Source organism: Necator americanus, chromosome IV, assembly GCF_031761385.1.
Source record: "Necator americanus strain Aroian chromosome IV, whole genome shotgun sequence".
Taxonomy (NCBI): domain Eukaryota; kingdom Metazoa; phylum Nematoda; class Chromadorea; order Rhabditida; family Ancylostomatidae; genus Necator; species Necator americanus.
Window position 1 is genome coordinate 15,102,242 of NC_087374.1, and position 14,970 is coordinate 15,117,211.

General features: G+C 40.9%; 1 protein-coding gene across 2 annotated transcripts; it reads left to right on the forward strand.

Annotated features, from left to right (window-relative positions):
- Positions 1–1,060: 1,060 nt before the first annotated feature.
- RB195_001335 (uncharacterized protein) lies at positions 1,061–12,820 on the forward strand (the record flags this gene model as incomplete). Of its 2 annotated transcripts, none has more annotated exons than XM_064198072.1 (19): positions 1,061–1,115; positions 1,291–1,400; positions 1,490–1,637; positions 1,863–1,989; positions 2,756–2,898; positions 3,805–3,952; positions 5,194–5,324; positions 6,044–6,104; positions 6,190–6,301; positions 6,367–6,453; positions 6,575–6,669; positions 7,009–7,144; positions 8,217–8,302; positions 8,905–8,998; positions 9,083–9,177; positions 9,238–9,316; positions 9,389–9,517; positions 11,631–11,768; positions 12,716–12,820. In XM_064198072.1, 19 exons carry the CDS (start codon positions 1,061–1,063, stop codon positions 12,818–12,820), a joined length of 2,079 nt encoding a protein of 692 aa, XP_064053953.1. The 2 variants fall into 2 exon arrangements, with proteins under 2 accessions (XP_064053953.1, XP_064053954.1); XM_064198073.1 differs by having other exon boundaries at positions 1,109–1,115.
- Between the last annotated feature and the right edge of the window lie 2,150 nt (positions 12,821–14,970).

Below are 14,970 nucleotides of genomic sequence, written 5' to 3' on the forward strand. Positions count from 1 at the left end.
AGGAACCGCAACTCTGTATACGCCGCTGAATTTGCTTTCATTGGCTTTCCAAATCATCGGTTGGATCGAAGCGGAAGGTACAGGAGCCGGCGTCGTCATCCCTTATTTACTTATCGTCATCATCAGTTTAGAACCTTAAAGGAGTACGGGGTTACATACATATGTACATGTTCCACTGTAATCTCTTTATTTCTTATTTTAAAAAAAGGAAAAAAATTTCAAAAATGGATACCCTAATTGCTTTACAGGTTATGCAAAGTCGCCAGAGCCTTTCATTATTAAGGAAAATTTGCGTAGCACCTAATTTCACTCTGCGCACGCTTTTTTGCCGCATATGCTTTATCTAACTTCATCTACGTTTCTTTTTTTCGTTCTGTCCAACCCAAGCAGAAGGTAACCATAAGGTATACCATAATACAGCCAAATTTGTTCAAGACTTCTGATCCAGAGTTAACAGTTAAGAAGCCAGCCGTCTAAATAATCGCTTGCCACGGAGCTCCGCAAAATCCTTAAGCTAATTCATTACGGTTTATGGCAACACTTCTCAAAAGTTCTAACCCTTTCACGGTAGCTCTGCTCACCTGTGAGCTGCACACTTTCCGCACCCTTTTCAATACCTTTTTTAACTTTTTTTTTGTAATGAATGGGTTTATTATTGTCTATTATTATTATTATTATTTCTTTATTCAACTCTATTCAAGTATAACTCTCAAAAGTCGATTCGCACAGTCGGTTACGCAAAAAAATTTCGCTGCCGTCAATGGGTTGAAATTAGTGATTAGGAGTATCGAAAGTTCAGTGTTTGTTGCCTCATTCTTTTCGCCTTCCCGGGCAACTGCTTTACCCCACTATTTTCCATCTGAAGATCTTTGGTGATGCAGTGTAAAGAGGAATTCTTGTTATCACACTACTACGAATTCTTACCAGATGTCGTCCGCGATTTTTTTATTCGTTTCCCGTGTCAACTGGAATGCGCCTCTTTCCAGGCCGCTCATTCTCATTGCCCTCAATCTCATGCTCATGTAATTGTCGAGGGAGGCCCGAAATCACCTCATTCAATATGACTGCCGGTTTTCGTTTTCTTCTATTTTTACTATGGATTTCGGATATGGTAGGCGAGTTGTTTTACCTTTGTTTTCGAAATTTTATAGTGTCAACACGCCACTTGAACTGACTTCAACCTACTGAAACTACTATCTCCCTCTGTTGATTGGATGTTTTCCCTTGAAGAGCAACTTTATCTCTTCTTCTGGCAGACCAAACTATATGTTCAGAGGTTTTCCATTTCAGATGGCATGCAAACATCCTTTCTTATCGAGAGTTACATCGTTGTCAAAGGAGCTGTACTGTTACAACGTGCTGTGAAGAGCATGCGTGAATGTTCGTCTTATTGTCTGGATGTACGTTAAGCTCATTACTTTAGCTCAGAGAACCAATGAAATCTTCCTCGATAAATTATCTTTAGTATTTGAAGTCTTTTTTCATTTAGAGAACTGATTGTGGAGGTTTCAATTATTTGATTAAAAATGATGGCAACGCTCATTGTTTAATTATTGACACCAAAAAACAAGCGAAAGAAGTAGAACTTCCTGTCCCCGAAGAGGTGCTATATGCAGCTCTGAGGATCTCGCTGAGTGGTACGTTCATCAGAAATTCTTCTGTCTTTTTTTTCAAATTTAAGCAGCTCGACGTCGCAGTATTTACGGTTAATTTTGTCGCTTAAGCGAATAAATTTTTTTATTTACTTGACCTTTTTGGAAAGTAGTTTATACGGCAGAAGAAATATATCTTTATTCTGCCGTATAAACTAAGGTAGTCGGTGGACATTTTCCTCTCTAAGAATTTTCAATCCAGTCTTCCAGAAGGATGTGGCACTCGAACATTTGCTTACGAAAAATTTCCTCATTTGAAAGCAACTTCGAAGGAAATCTTCCTTGGAACTGCAGGTAGCGAATCTCTCGAGCAATGTCTGAAGAAATGTCAGGAAAAGTACGTAGTCATTTTCGACTTTTATTCTTTCCGAAGGCCATACGAACTAACTACTAATACATACTTTGGTAATGGTGGTGACAGTAATATTCCCGGGAGAACGGCTTCAAAAAAAACTGAATGAGGTCGGAAAAACCTGAGTCTTCTGACGAAAAGTCAATCCATTTCAACTACTTTGTTAACATGGATATGTATATATATTTCTTTGGGTGGTCACATTTGAAGAGAACTTCACCTTCATATTCTGTGCTTACAAATATACGTCTCCCTTTTCTAGAACAGAATTTCTTCCTCCATCCTATTTTTTAAGAAACAATTGCGCTCCCAGTTGTTTGTGCTGCTTCTAATTTTCTTCCAATTTAAAAAGAAAGAGATTAAAGTGGACAAGATAATACTCAAACTTCTTATTAGTGAGTAATTTTTACGACGATGCAAATGTGATTCAATGTGAATGAGGTTTTTTGTTTCTTTTCCAAAATAATTGTTTTTTTCTAATTTAATGGGCACTCAAAATTAGTGGTGCGCACGCAGTCATCGCAGAATTTAAGGCGAGATCTTCAGTTAAATCTTTTTATTACTCTCTAATTTTCCCTATATAGTGTATTTCTTTCAAAATAGCGACGTAAAAACCGTTTCTGGTGTTTCTGCAAACCAGGTCAACATAACTAACGACAACATAATGGAGAGTCCTCATCAGAAAGTAAAGATGACCGATTTTCTGACAATTATACCTCCAGGCCAGTATAATTTTCGACGCAAAATTCAGGTCGGATTGTCGTGCGGCACAGTTCAACAGTTACAACGCGTCTTGTGATCTTCTACGAGCATCACCTAACTTTGTATATAATGTGCGAAATCACTTCACGTACAGTGATAACACTGATGTTTACGAGAACAACTGTTTGAAAGGTGGGCAGAGTTTTCATTGATTGGAGACAAATCTAGTTTGGTTCTCGAATTCAAAAAAAAAATGTAGAGGATGGAAAATTGTCCTTCTTCAAGTACCGAGTTTTGAATAGCGGCCTTCAGCGAAAATTATAGTAAACCCAGATCCATGAATCTTTAACTCTTTTCCCAATTCTAATATTTTATTTTAATTAATTGCGGGGATTTGGGATGGGCGTAGCGTAGCAGGTAGAGGTCTCGGCCGCGACTGTAGCGTCGATGGTTCGACACCGCACACTGACATCTTTCCAAAGCTTCATCGCCACGGAATGAACATGTTGGCAGCCGATTTGCCTAGGACTATTAAATATAGGGCGCATTTCAATCCATAAACTATAAATTTCTGGAATTCTAGACTGAAATCGAACGTTTTGGTGAACTTTAACGGAGCTGATCAACGAAGAGCACTTTATCGTTTTTTTCAGGAGATTGATCAGACGATCCTAAGACTACGTTAGAAACGAGCACGCTTTTTAAAATAAGAGACAAATTATGAGAAAAGTGTGAAAAGTGTGTAATATACTACGACAGCCTCCAAAAGAAGTTTACTTAGTATTTCGCGCAACAAGTTACAACCGGAGCACGGACGTTTCTTTCCTTTTCTTTCTTTCTTTTCCGGGCAGGGATCCGACGTTTACTAGAAACGCAGTGATACTTCGGAGACCCTGTTTTAATTATGCGTTGAGAAAAGTCGAATGATTTGTGACAGCATTAGAAAGCGATATGAACAGTATTTTTATGTTTGTTAGAAAAAACTCTTAAATAAGCAGCAGAGAGCAACATTTCGCTCTAATGTTTCAAGTGTTGAAAGGCTCTTCAGTACTCTTATCTATCGAAAACTTATTTTTCAACAACCGATCTATATTACAGTATCAATGTCTTCCGCAAAGTGTGGCTTTATGAGAATCAACTCTGCTGGACTCACGGATTTCTACGATGATGTGATTCCAAACATAAAAGATGCAGAAGAGTGCGAACAAGTGTGCATAGTGCAGGAGAAGGTGGCCGATCCGTGTAGGTGGGTAGAATTAAAATATGCGTTATATCGTATGTAATGACTTGAGGGGAGATGTAGTTGGAGGGGGCACTCTGACGCGACAGAATCCAGCTGTCCTACTACTGCAATATGGCGTGTACACCGAGTGTGCTGCTACAGTAATACTGATACTGACTTGTACACGCTATTACTGTAATAGCACAGACTGTACTGTACTGTGCAAAGGTCATGGAGCACAACAGCGGCGACCACGTCCATACACCGCAGCTTTCGTCCTTGAACCGCTTCATTTGCATAATGGCTGCTGCTTACTTGCTTGCTCTTCGTGACTTCACTATGGTTACTGCCTGGTCGGAGTTGCATCGAAGGCCAAGGAGGAATTTGACGAATGCTTCGCTGATCGTGGATATATCTAAATATAGTATTGTATCTTTAGTTATACGCAGTTATGAGATGAATAATTATAAAATCGTTTTTCAATGAGTCTAGGAGGAGTTCTTGTTCCTCAAAGTAGCCGCGCTGGACTTTCACCGCCTTCTTTGAGTGACCTCAAACTTGGGTCACTACACGTTCATTCTCAAATCATAAAAACGAATTGAACACAAACAAAACGGATTAAAGACATCACCCCATGAATCTGAGGTGGTGCAGATTTCAGGTGGAGTATTCGTATACGGGATGGGAGACTATGGAGGGGAGGTGATTTCGTCAATTTCTTCCTAATTGCCCTAAAAAACGGCCCGGAAGATGCGGCGCCGCACAAGGCTGGCGCGCTCCAATTGAACTCGTTGTAAAAAAAAAAGTGCGCCAGAACGACTGAAGCCGTATCCTCCAGGCCGTTTTTTACGGCAATTAGGAAGAAATGGACGGAATCACCCCTCTCTCCGTAGTCTCCCATCCTGTATACGAATACTCCACCTGAAATCCACACCACCTCAGATTCGTGGGGTGATGCCTTTAAGTGAGCAAGAGGTCCCCATAAACAACAGTGGAGCTTATGTACACGTTTCATTTGCGTTCTTATCGGCAAGAAAAAGATTTCACAAAACCTTCTTCAGTACGCCGAAATTCTCATAAAAATATCAATTCTGAAGCATGAAAGCATCTTTAGAGAAAAAAAATGAGAACACTGATAAACCACTGTGGGAGCTGAGTTAATCTCACCAAACTACGGCCAAAAATACAGACCTTGTTTCGCAAAATGTCATTGGTGCGGTCAAGAAATTAGTTTATCGGTGGCAGAGCAGAGCATCCACGTTCAGGTCGTACACTTACGACAAACAGAGCAAGCAGTGCTATGTGAGCCATCAGGATAGCAGATCCGCAGGAAGAAATCCATTGGCAAATCGGAACGAAAACCTCGTCCAGGGGTCGTTAGACGACTGCATTGACTGTGAGTTCACCATGTTTAGACTATCCAGAAGTGAAGCGAACTACAGTCACTCCTCGGATCTGTACTTTTTCCATTTTGATCAAAACTGAAACTGATTCATTTTGTTCCCTTATAGCAAACATAGACAGCCATCGATTCGTCATGACAAGATCTAGTTAATTTCAAACTGAGGAAATCTTCTACAAAAGCACCCTTTTCAATTTATCAGCGGCTTCAAATAAATGAACCAGGCTCAGAGATAATTGCGCTTCGAGGAAATCAGGCTTTTGGTACGAGAAAATGTGAGGAAAAAGTAGTAGTTAGATGTTTGTGACGTTATCCTTTGCACAGTTGGCAGAGGAGTTTAGCATGCTTATAATAAAGCTAACTCTCATATTGTTCCATAATTCTGTTTTGGGAATGAGTGCTTTTTTTCTCATGATTAGTCATTAATGCTAAATGGTTTTGTAAAGCAGTTCTTCTACACCCGCATCGGTTTCTTCTTCGTTTCTTTCTTTTTTGGTTTTAGCCGTGTTGCTCGGAATGTAATTGTTTTAATGTTGTAAAATTCAATTTCACCAAGAGATGTACGTAGCACACCAACAACCCAATTTATCTTCCATTATAGCCCAACGAATCCACATTTTTCATCCATTCATTCGCTTTTTTAAAAAAACTTTCCTTCTTTTTTCTCTTTTTCCATCCTTTTTTATTATTTCATTTTCATTCATCTCTTTCAGTTGCTCTTAAATGCCGTAACGATGCGCTGGAAATCCACGGATTTTCTATGCGACTGTTTAGGTAGTACAAAACCTTCTCATTTCTTCGAATCCCGTCGAACTTTTTTATGTCTTCATCGAACTTTCTAAACTTCTCTGTTTTACAGCGGATCCATGAAGACAAGAAGAAGAAAAGATGTGATCTGTGAGGAGAAAGTGTCCTCATCGTTTGACTTTATGGTGAAAATCCCATACAAGGAATGCGGCATTGACAAGATCGTTAGTGTTTCTTGGAAGGTCATCGGGAATTTAATTAGTTTCCTACTGAACACCTTTCACTCTAGAACTCACCGTTTCCATCCCACAGTGGGTTGGTACATGTGAAGGAAGGCAGCACAAACCTAATCACTATTAGGGATAAAATTCTCCAGGTATTTCAACTTTCTACGCTCAGCTTTTTGTTAATTTGTTTCGGCATCGTAATGGCAAAAATGAACTTAATTTCTTTTGCTGAATCGTAACAAAACAGCCCAAATTTTCGAATACTTTCAGGTCAATTGCCATATTCACCCTCAAGTGGGCATAAATGATCAGATTTTAACGACTCGAATGCAAGTTGAAGATATTAACAGCACTCATCGGACATTGTAAGTCTTTGAATGTCCCTTTGAATACCGTTTTCCACAGGATCACAATGGGAAAGAGGGAAAGAAATGCTTCTCATGCTCTTGGTTGAGTTTTCGAAGACTTTTGTATACCCGTTTACGGATAGCGCCAGCGTTTTTGTTCAAAAAAATTGATTGAGCTAGCATCTATTACAGTAAGCAAACTGCAAAGTCCTTCGAATTATCCGTCTTAGACTACTCCATTCAAAACGCGGTTTTACAACAAAATCATATGTTGCTCCTGGAGCGGTTCGCCCGCTATGTGCTCCTTTGATTATGAGTTCGTCTACATTTAGAAAATCGATGACTTTTCTGTCCTAGGACCAACAATATCGTTCACACGCCCGGTCAGTCACAACGTCCCCATTACACGCTCACAGTACTGAATGCTGATGGTGTAGAAACGGATGTTGTGCACTCTGAAGACCATGGATGGTTGTCAATTAAAATAAATGACGTAAGTCCAGTTTCTATCCGGTTCCTTACAGTATCAGAAGGGTAATGCTTCATTTGTGGTGGATTTCCTCATGTGTCCTTATACACACTTGAAGCCGAAGATGTTCTGTGAAGATTCAGTTGTAATTGTCTAGTGATAACAGGATACTTATCTTTCAATCGGGTAATTCTCGTTCAATACTCCTAGGTCTTGAAGGCAGCATACCACAAAATTCACAACGCTGGGATCTCTCCACGAAAAAGGGGATTAATGGCATAGAACGCGGAATGGCCATGTTCACGCCCAATTCCGCTAGTCGTTCTGAACAGCGGAGAGGGAAACGACGTTACTGTTCGGATTTTCCGACAAAGCACCTTATAACGGCATTTTGTAGACGCATCGATCCCTCCAGTATTACTTTTACTACCTTCTCCACTCCACGGTTTCGCTTGAATAGGCGAATGGAAAAACCTCACTGGCTGCGGTTCGTTCGCGGTCCGTTCATCGTAGAAAATTTGTAGAGGAAAGCTTCTTCACACGCGCTTTTTTAGGCCGGTTGGGGGAAATGAAAAGGTGCAATCACGACCATATTCGTAATCTAGATCTCTAACTCTATCATTTCTAGGAGGGATCCTAGCATAATGGTGTGCTATGCTGCCTTTAAAGGCATCACCCCACGAATCTGGGGTGGTACGGGTTTCAGGCTGGTTATGCCTATACGGGGTAGATTGTGGGAAAGTGTGTGATTCCGTTCATTTCTTCCTAATTGCCGTGAAAACGACCCGGAAGATGCAGCACGTACACAGGACTGGCGCGCTTCAAAACAACTCGTAGAAAACAGCGCCCCGGAACGCTCAAAGCCGCATCCTCCGGGCCGTTTTTTACGGCGATTAGGAATAAATGGACGGAGTCACCCTCTTCCAATAATCTACAACTCTTTATACGGATAATCCACCCTAAACCCGCAGCATCACGTCACGTCAGATGGGATGATGCATTTTAATAATCTTTCGTGATATTTCTTCTCACACAACTTTGGCGCTGTCCGACCCTTCATTCCACAGTTTCTCGTTATTCACCGTGTTTCTTTGAGGATTCCCCAAGCCGTATTTTCGTTTCCAATATGCTGGCTAGAGATGTCAACACGAAAGAAACAATCAATTTGATTGGAGATGATGGGTGAGTCTGTGATGTCAAAATGACTGAAAACAGTGTTCGGGAAAATATTCGATTCGACTTCTCCACAGCCTACAAATCCAGAAATCAGATGGATCAGAATCTCCACACTGATTAGTTCACTCGGCCAAGCAGATTTTTATGTCCATAGGAGTGAGAAAATGAAGAGGCTTAGAATGATTTTTATAACTCACTGTAAAAAGGTGCTTCGTTGGCTAGACTGATTGGTCTCGTGAGCTCGGTCCTAAAGTTACGGATCCGATTTCTAGATTCGTGAGTTGTATCTACCTTTTTTTACTCTCTTACTTGGCTAAGCTCTGACCTACATTTATCACTGCGAAGAAAAGAAAGTTGAAAACTTTTCAGAACAAAGCATAGGAAATCTATATAAAACAGAAAATAATTCACTAGTAACTGTAATAGTACTCGGTCAAGTTTGTTTCACTGTATGACGTTAAAGTTACTATTTTAAGTGTTTACTTGCTTGTTGACTATTGTTATACTGTTATTTACCTATTATTAGACCGTCAAGGATGTGTATGTAAACAAAGTCAATATATGACAGCACCGAACAAAGTGCATAAACCCTGAGTTATCATTCCCAGATGCGTGACTCGTCGTGATTACGTCCTGAGCATTTCGCAGCCGTCACCTCGAGAAATCCGCTACAAGATCAGTTTCAACGGCTTCGATGAAAAGGTATGTAAACACTTTCACCTTGTGAACGCACAGTGCATAACACACTATTAACCACAGGAAATGCAAATGAATGAAGAGGTTTAGAGTCAATTTGTCTTCCAAGCTTTAATTGAAACGTGTACGTTCGAATGCTCACCGAAATGCAATCAAGACTTGTGGCTGGAAGGCAAGGAGCAGAAGTGAGTTTCCCTTGTCTTCCCAAAAGTATTCGTGTCTTCGAAATTCACTCAATCTTTAAGAGATTTGTCCGAAAATAATGTTCGAGTAAAGCGCACTGCAGAACCACGCCGAATTGAGTTGACGCAGGACATCTACAAGGTTATCGAAAGAATTTTTTTTTTGTTGTTCTGAGCGTGACTTTATTCGGAATCGATACCTCCGTACATTCAGGTTCACGGCTGCCGCGTCACAATTCTGCCACAACTTAACTCCCAGAAGCAAGTGCACGCCATCAAAGTGCAGATTCCCCATGCCCTCGTCGAGAAAGCGCTGCAAGATGAGGAAGTACTGGTGGAAATGGTGAGAGACGTTGCTCCTTAGCGTACTTAAGTAATTTGATTTTCTAAGCACTTCTCCGAAAGGGTTGAGGATTGTTTATTTCACAATTTTACCAACGAAATGGAATAAGGCCCAGAAAAAGGCGAATGTATGCATCATTACCTATCTAAATCTGACGACAAAGTTTTTTGCAGTTAAAAAGTCACAGAAGCTGGAATTTTCCCCCTTTTTCTGGTAAATCTTGGAAGCTTCTAACAGGATATGAGCAAATAAATGTGAATACCAAAATATGATACTCCCAATGCTACGTTTTTGATAAATTCGTAAAGGTTCCACAGATATGCACACTGAATCTAAAAAATTGAATTTGAAAAGATCGTGTCGTACCCCGCGTCCGTCCCTAAGGTGAGCTGCCAGGGCGTAACCCAGACAGGAGTGTGCGGAACCGGAGGGAGTTCGCGTTGGATAAGCCACTGAATGGCCGGCCATATGGGCGCGTGACCAAGGTCCGATCCTCTGTTTCGGCTCCCTCTTGGAGCGCCTCAGGGTTGTTGTTAGGACCGTCCCACTAGGGTTCTCCGGACCCTACCTATTATGCAACAGTGGCAGGAAATAGGGTCCCGCTAAACACAATACTACAATGCGGCTACATGGCTACACAACAACGAGGACTGTATAAAATACGATACAAATAAGATGACGACGCAATACACATTCAAAGGAGAGCATCTTATATGGAAACGTAGTTACATTGCATTTGGCTGAGGCCCTCGCCCCTGGATCGCTGTACGGAATGATGAACACTTTTTCTCAGGCGCACCCCGACCACTGAGGCTAATTTTCAAATTGCTCGGAAAACACGATATTGATCTAGAGCGAATTTGAATTAACAAGGTCAGATGTACTATCCAAAGTGCATACCTGCAATGAGATGGCGAAATAGAACCGAAACCCGTAGCTCTCAATGCCTCATTAAAGGCATCACCCCACGAATTTGAGGTGGTACGGATTTCAGCCCGAAAGATACGGCTTCGAGCGTCACGGCGCCCTATTTTCTACAACGAGTTGGACTGGAGCGTGCCAGCCTTGTGCGGCGTCGCAATTTCCGGGCAGTTTTTTACGGCAATTAGGAAGAAATGGACGGAATCACCCCCCCTCTCCATAATCTAGTATCCCGTATACGAATACATCACCTGAAATCCGTATCACCTCAGATTCGTGGGGTGATGCTTTTAAGTGGTGGCTGTGCTATAGTTGGTAGGGACTTGCGGCGACACTCCTGTCCTCCCACCGATGCGAAGCTCGTGCTGAGGTGCAACAGAATGAGTGTCTATTGTGACTGCAACTGTGATTCACGATTTTGCTGCTTTCTATTTGATGCTTTTCGAATTTTCAGTCGCGTTCAAGAAAAATAGCACAAATGGTAAAAGTAAAATGTGAAATATAACAATAACAAAGGATGAAGAACAAAGTGTTTGACGCCTTCGTGGTAATGGCGTTCAGAATAAAATGGTTATAAATTTTGTGACGATGAAATAAGTATCTATAGTGTAATCAAAAGATTCCCACGGATACTAGGAGGAAGAAAAAGCTGGAGATCTTGGAAACAACCGAATTTTCAGCAAATCCTTCGGATTCATGCAGATAAGATCTGGAGCTTCAAGTGGCCTAGATGAATGAGGTGTGACTTCTGAAGATTGCAGCTAGAAGAGGATTCTCCCAATGGGAGAGTTTCTTTATTGCTTTGGAGAAGCTCAAGTGCTTTTTTTGGGTTAGGCTGGATCAGGGCTCTTTCGGTCACCTCTGTGATCTTTATTTTGGTAGTGTGGGATCTTCTAAATGAGCAGCTTTTTCTGAGCTGTAGAAATCGGTGTCAGAAGTCAACCTCACTCGTGCAACATTCTTAATTTTATTTGTGGATCGGAACAGCTTAAAATATAAGCGCGTGATCGGAATGAAGAACAATGAAATCAGATGTCGTGGTTCTTCCGTGATTTTCTGTGTAGTTTCGTGAATAGTTTTGCTAATGAATCCCGTAGGACTAAATTTGAAACCCTCGAGTTCCATGGTCATCGATTGGTGATGAATTCAATGATGCTCACGGCTGAGTATTTACAAGATATGATTATTGCAGATAGAAGGCCAATCAATCGCATCGGCGTTGCGACATTGTTTTTCCGATGACATCACTTGCTTGTTCACGGTGGTCTTGGCGTCGATCCAACTGTTTCTGTTGATGTCATGCATTTGCATAATCTGCTGTTATGTACAGGTAAGGTTGCCGGTTTTTCAGCAAACAATTCAAGCCATTCATTTTTTTGTTTTCCAAGTATCTTAGATGCTTAGAGTTGTTAAAACGTTATCAGTGAAATATAGGTGTAGAAGAACATTTGAAATGCTCCGCATTTGCTCACCAAACTGATCACGGTTTCTCCTACATATGCGCAAAACTCAATTTGTCATCATGTACATACTTTGAAAACGAAAGGATCGTACTCTTCCGGCAAACACAGGGCAGTACGTGTGTATGTCGGTCTCCCGCATGCGAGGGTTTCTCCTGTCGCAGAAGATCATCTCTTATTGTTACGACAAATCACCAGAAACTCAGCTTCTCATTAAAAACATCTTATCAAACACATGCAGAATTTGTTGGCAAACGGAACAAAAGCCGTGTGCTCAGTGAGATCGGCTCTGGACCTGAGATCCAGCACCACCAACACACGTCAGTCGAAGTCATCCGGGCATGCGCGTGTGCTTTTCCCTCTTGTGAGCGCAGCTCTGCGTTTGCCCCGCCTCCGCCGTTAGCTCGCCCCGCCCCTGAAACAGACATATGATCGATTGGTAAATCTGATAAATCCTGCAAGATTCGACCCCCACCATTAAAGGAACCCACTCGTTCGTCACGCTGCCCCAGTGGGATCATCTTCGCGACCACGCAAAACGACAAAAAATAATAAAATGCTCTGTTTTTTATCAACTGTATGAGTAGACGGTACTACGTAATGATAATTCTGAAGCAGTGAGTCTGGACTACGTGCATATCGCAGCAGGTGGTTCGAAATCAATCGCCTCTTGGGTTGCAATGTTTTCTGCATAATTTTTGTTGGAAGCCACTTTCTTTCCACTGAGGCAATTGCCTTGTTTCGTCTTCAGTCTTTCCTGTGAAGCTTGAGCTGTGTCTCAACACTCTCTGTGTACTGTAACTTTGATTAATTGCAGCAATGGCGCACGTATCGCAGCGTCCACGAGTCTGTTCAAACGCAAATCCAATACGAAATGAATGGCGAGAACACTTTGACGAAGAATGACAATCGTTTGGAATGACGTATTGTCTTCGTTATTTGTGTAGCTTTGTGTGTTGTGGTGATTAGATTACTGTTTTGTTATGATATTTTGTTATTTGCACTATCTATGCGGGTACAACTGTCTTTCTTTGTGAAATACTATGTGCAATCACACTAATGAACTTCTCCTACCTTTTTTTGAGTGTGTACTTGAATAATTTATGGTGCGGCTAAACTTCACAGTCAAATCCCATTGCACACCTACTGGATCTTCGAAATTAGCGGGAATAGCTAGATGCTACAAACCATGTAACGAATCCATAATCTGACAAATTCGGTGGTTAAAACGGAACGAGGAACGGAATTGCTGAAGTCGGGTGCTTGAAAGTGCAAAGAAATAAATCGTGGATTTCTCATTACATGGAGTCGTTCTCCTATTCTGTCCACGCATGCCTTTCCTGCATGCGGTTGTGGTAGACGTGGTCATCCTTCCCTGTCTTTTTTTTCTCGTCAGTGCTTCCTTCGCGCTTCCGAGGACAAACAAAAGAGACAGGTGAATCACTTCCTTACACTACAATACCATGTGTATTGTGGAATGCTTTCGTACACATGTTTACGAAATGAAATTGCTCGTCAGGAAACCACAAACTTCTCCCTTTTTATTGTTTCATTTCTTCAGTTAACATTCGTTCTACGAGAACCCAACCTGCGATTAATGCAAGGACTAAAGATATCACTATACTGTGTTTATACTAGCTTGGAAATCCCTCCCTTTTTCTCCATCCAAAAAATCGACAATGGCTTTAGGTCTTTGGTGAGACAACACTTTTTCCCTGGAAAGGCTCCTCGGGCAGAAAATTTGCTGTTACCACTAAGCTTTCTGTGTTCAAGGAAGTCGTTAGCGGGCACCTTAACTAAGCAGTTAGAGGTAGTACATTGAGTAATGTACTACCACTTTCGTTCTGTACATCTATGTTGCTTATTACTTGTGTGTCTTTTTTAAACACCAATGAATAACCATGTGAGAATGAATGAATAAATAAATACCTAAAACGATGTCTATCTTGGAATTGGACTGTAGCTGTCAGTCAATCAGGTCATCTGAGTATCAATCAAGGAGCGAATATTAGAGTCCGAATATTCGCTTGATTGATATTCAGATGAACACACCGAGCTTCTAATGTTAAAACGGTAGAGAAAACGAATGCGCGATGAAAGAAGTGCTGAATTCCAGATTCACGGGAGAGTCGCGCCTTAACTATTGCAATATTCTGAACTTATTCATGTTTTTTTTTATTTTTAATCAAGACTAACCTAAACTAACTTGAGCCTACTTCTGATAAAAACGAGGTCTTCCAAAGAGCTTCGGATTATACCTATTCCTCAAAATCAACTATAACGGAGCAGTACGATCATCTTGGACCGTTTTCCAGCGATGAATGGTGTTGTTCTTATTCAGGCTCTCTCTGTTTGTAAGGAGTATGGCCATCTTCCACTCCATTTAAACCTTAACTAGAACTGTAGGACTGTCAATATTCAAAATAAAAAATAAATGCTTAGTGACGGAAAGAACTTCTTGACGACTAGTTACTAGAACTCGTTTTAAATAGCCACTTTGATCATGTTTTTCGACTATCGACGCATTCAAATAACGATCAAAACATTCAATCGCTCGTGCGTTTCTTTTCGGTTGTCCCATTCGGAACTACGTTGATTCAATAGATTTTTGTCTCAGTACAACACCACCTTATCAGTTTTTGTCATTTATTATTACTTTTCCTATTTATTATCACTCGCAGTATCACTAGTTGCTATTTTATTATTATTAGTATTTATTCATTAGAATTATTATTTTCAGGATTCAATTTCCTCTTCTGATTAGTCCTTCTCCTCTTCTTACACCTTTCTTTTGCAAAGATTTTATTTCATTTTGTAATTTTTTTTAAAATCCTTTCAAATGAAGCAGGGGAACTCCAAAAGGGAATTGAGTAGTATAGGGATTTTTTCAACGTTCCACTGAATCGGAGATAACTTTACGCTGCGGCTATTACTGGTCATTTGAGGATTTTCTCTTTTTATGGTCATTTCAACTAGTATTCATGGAGTAATCGCAGCAGGCGCGCTTAAGCTAAACTGCCTCAGTGGCTACAATTCTACTTGAGAACCTTTGCAAACTTCTTTTCATTAACT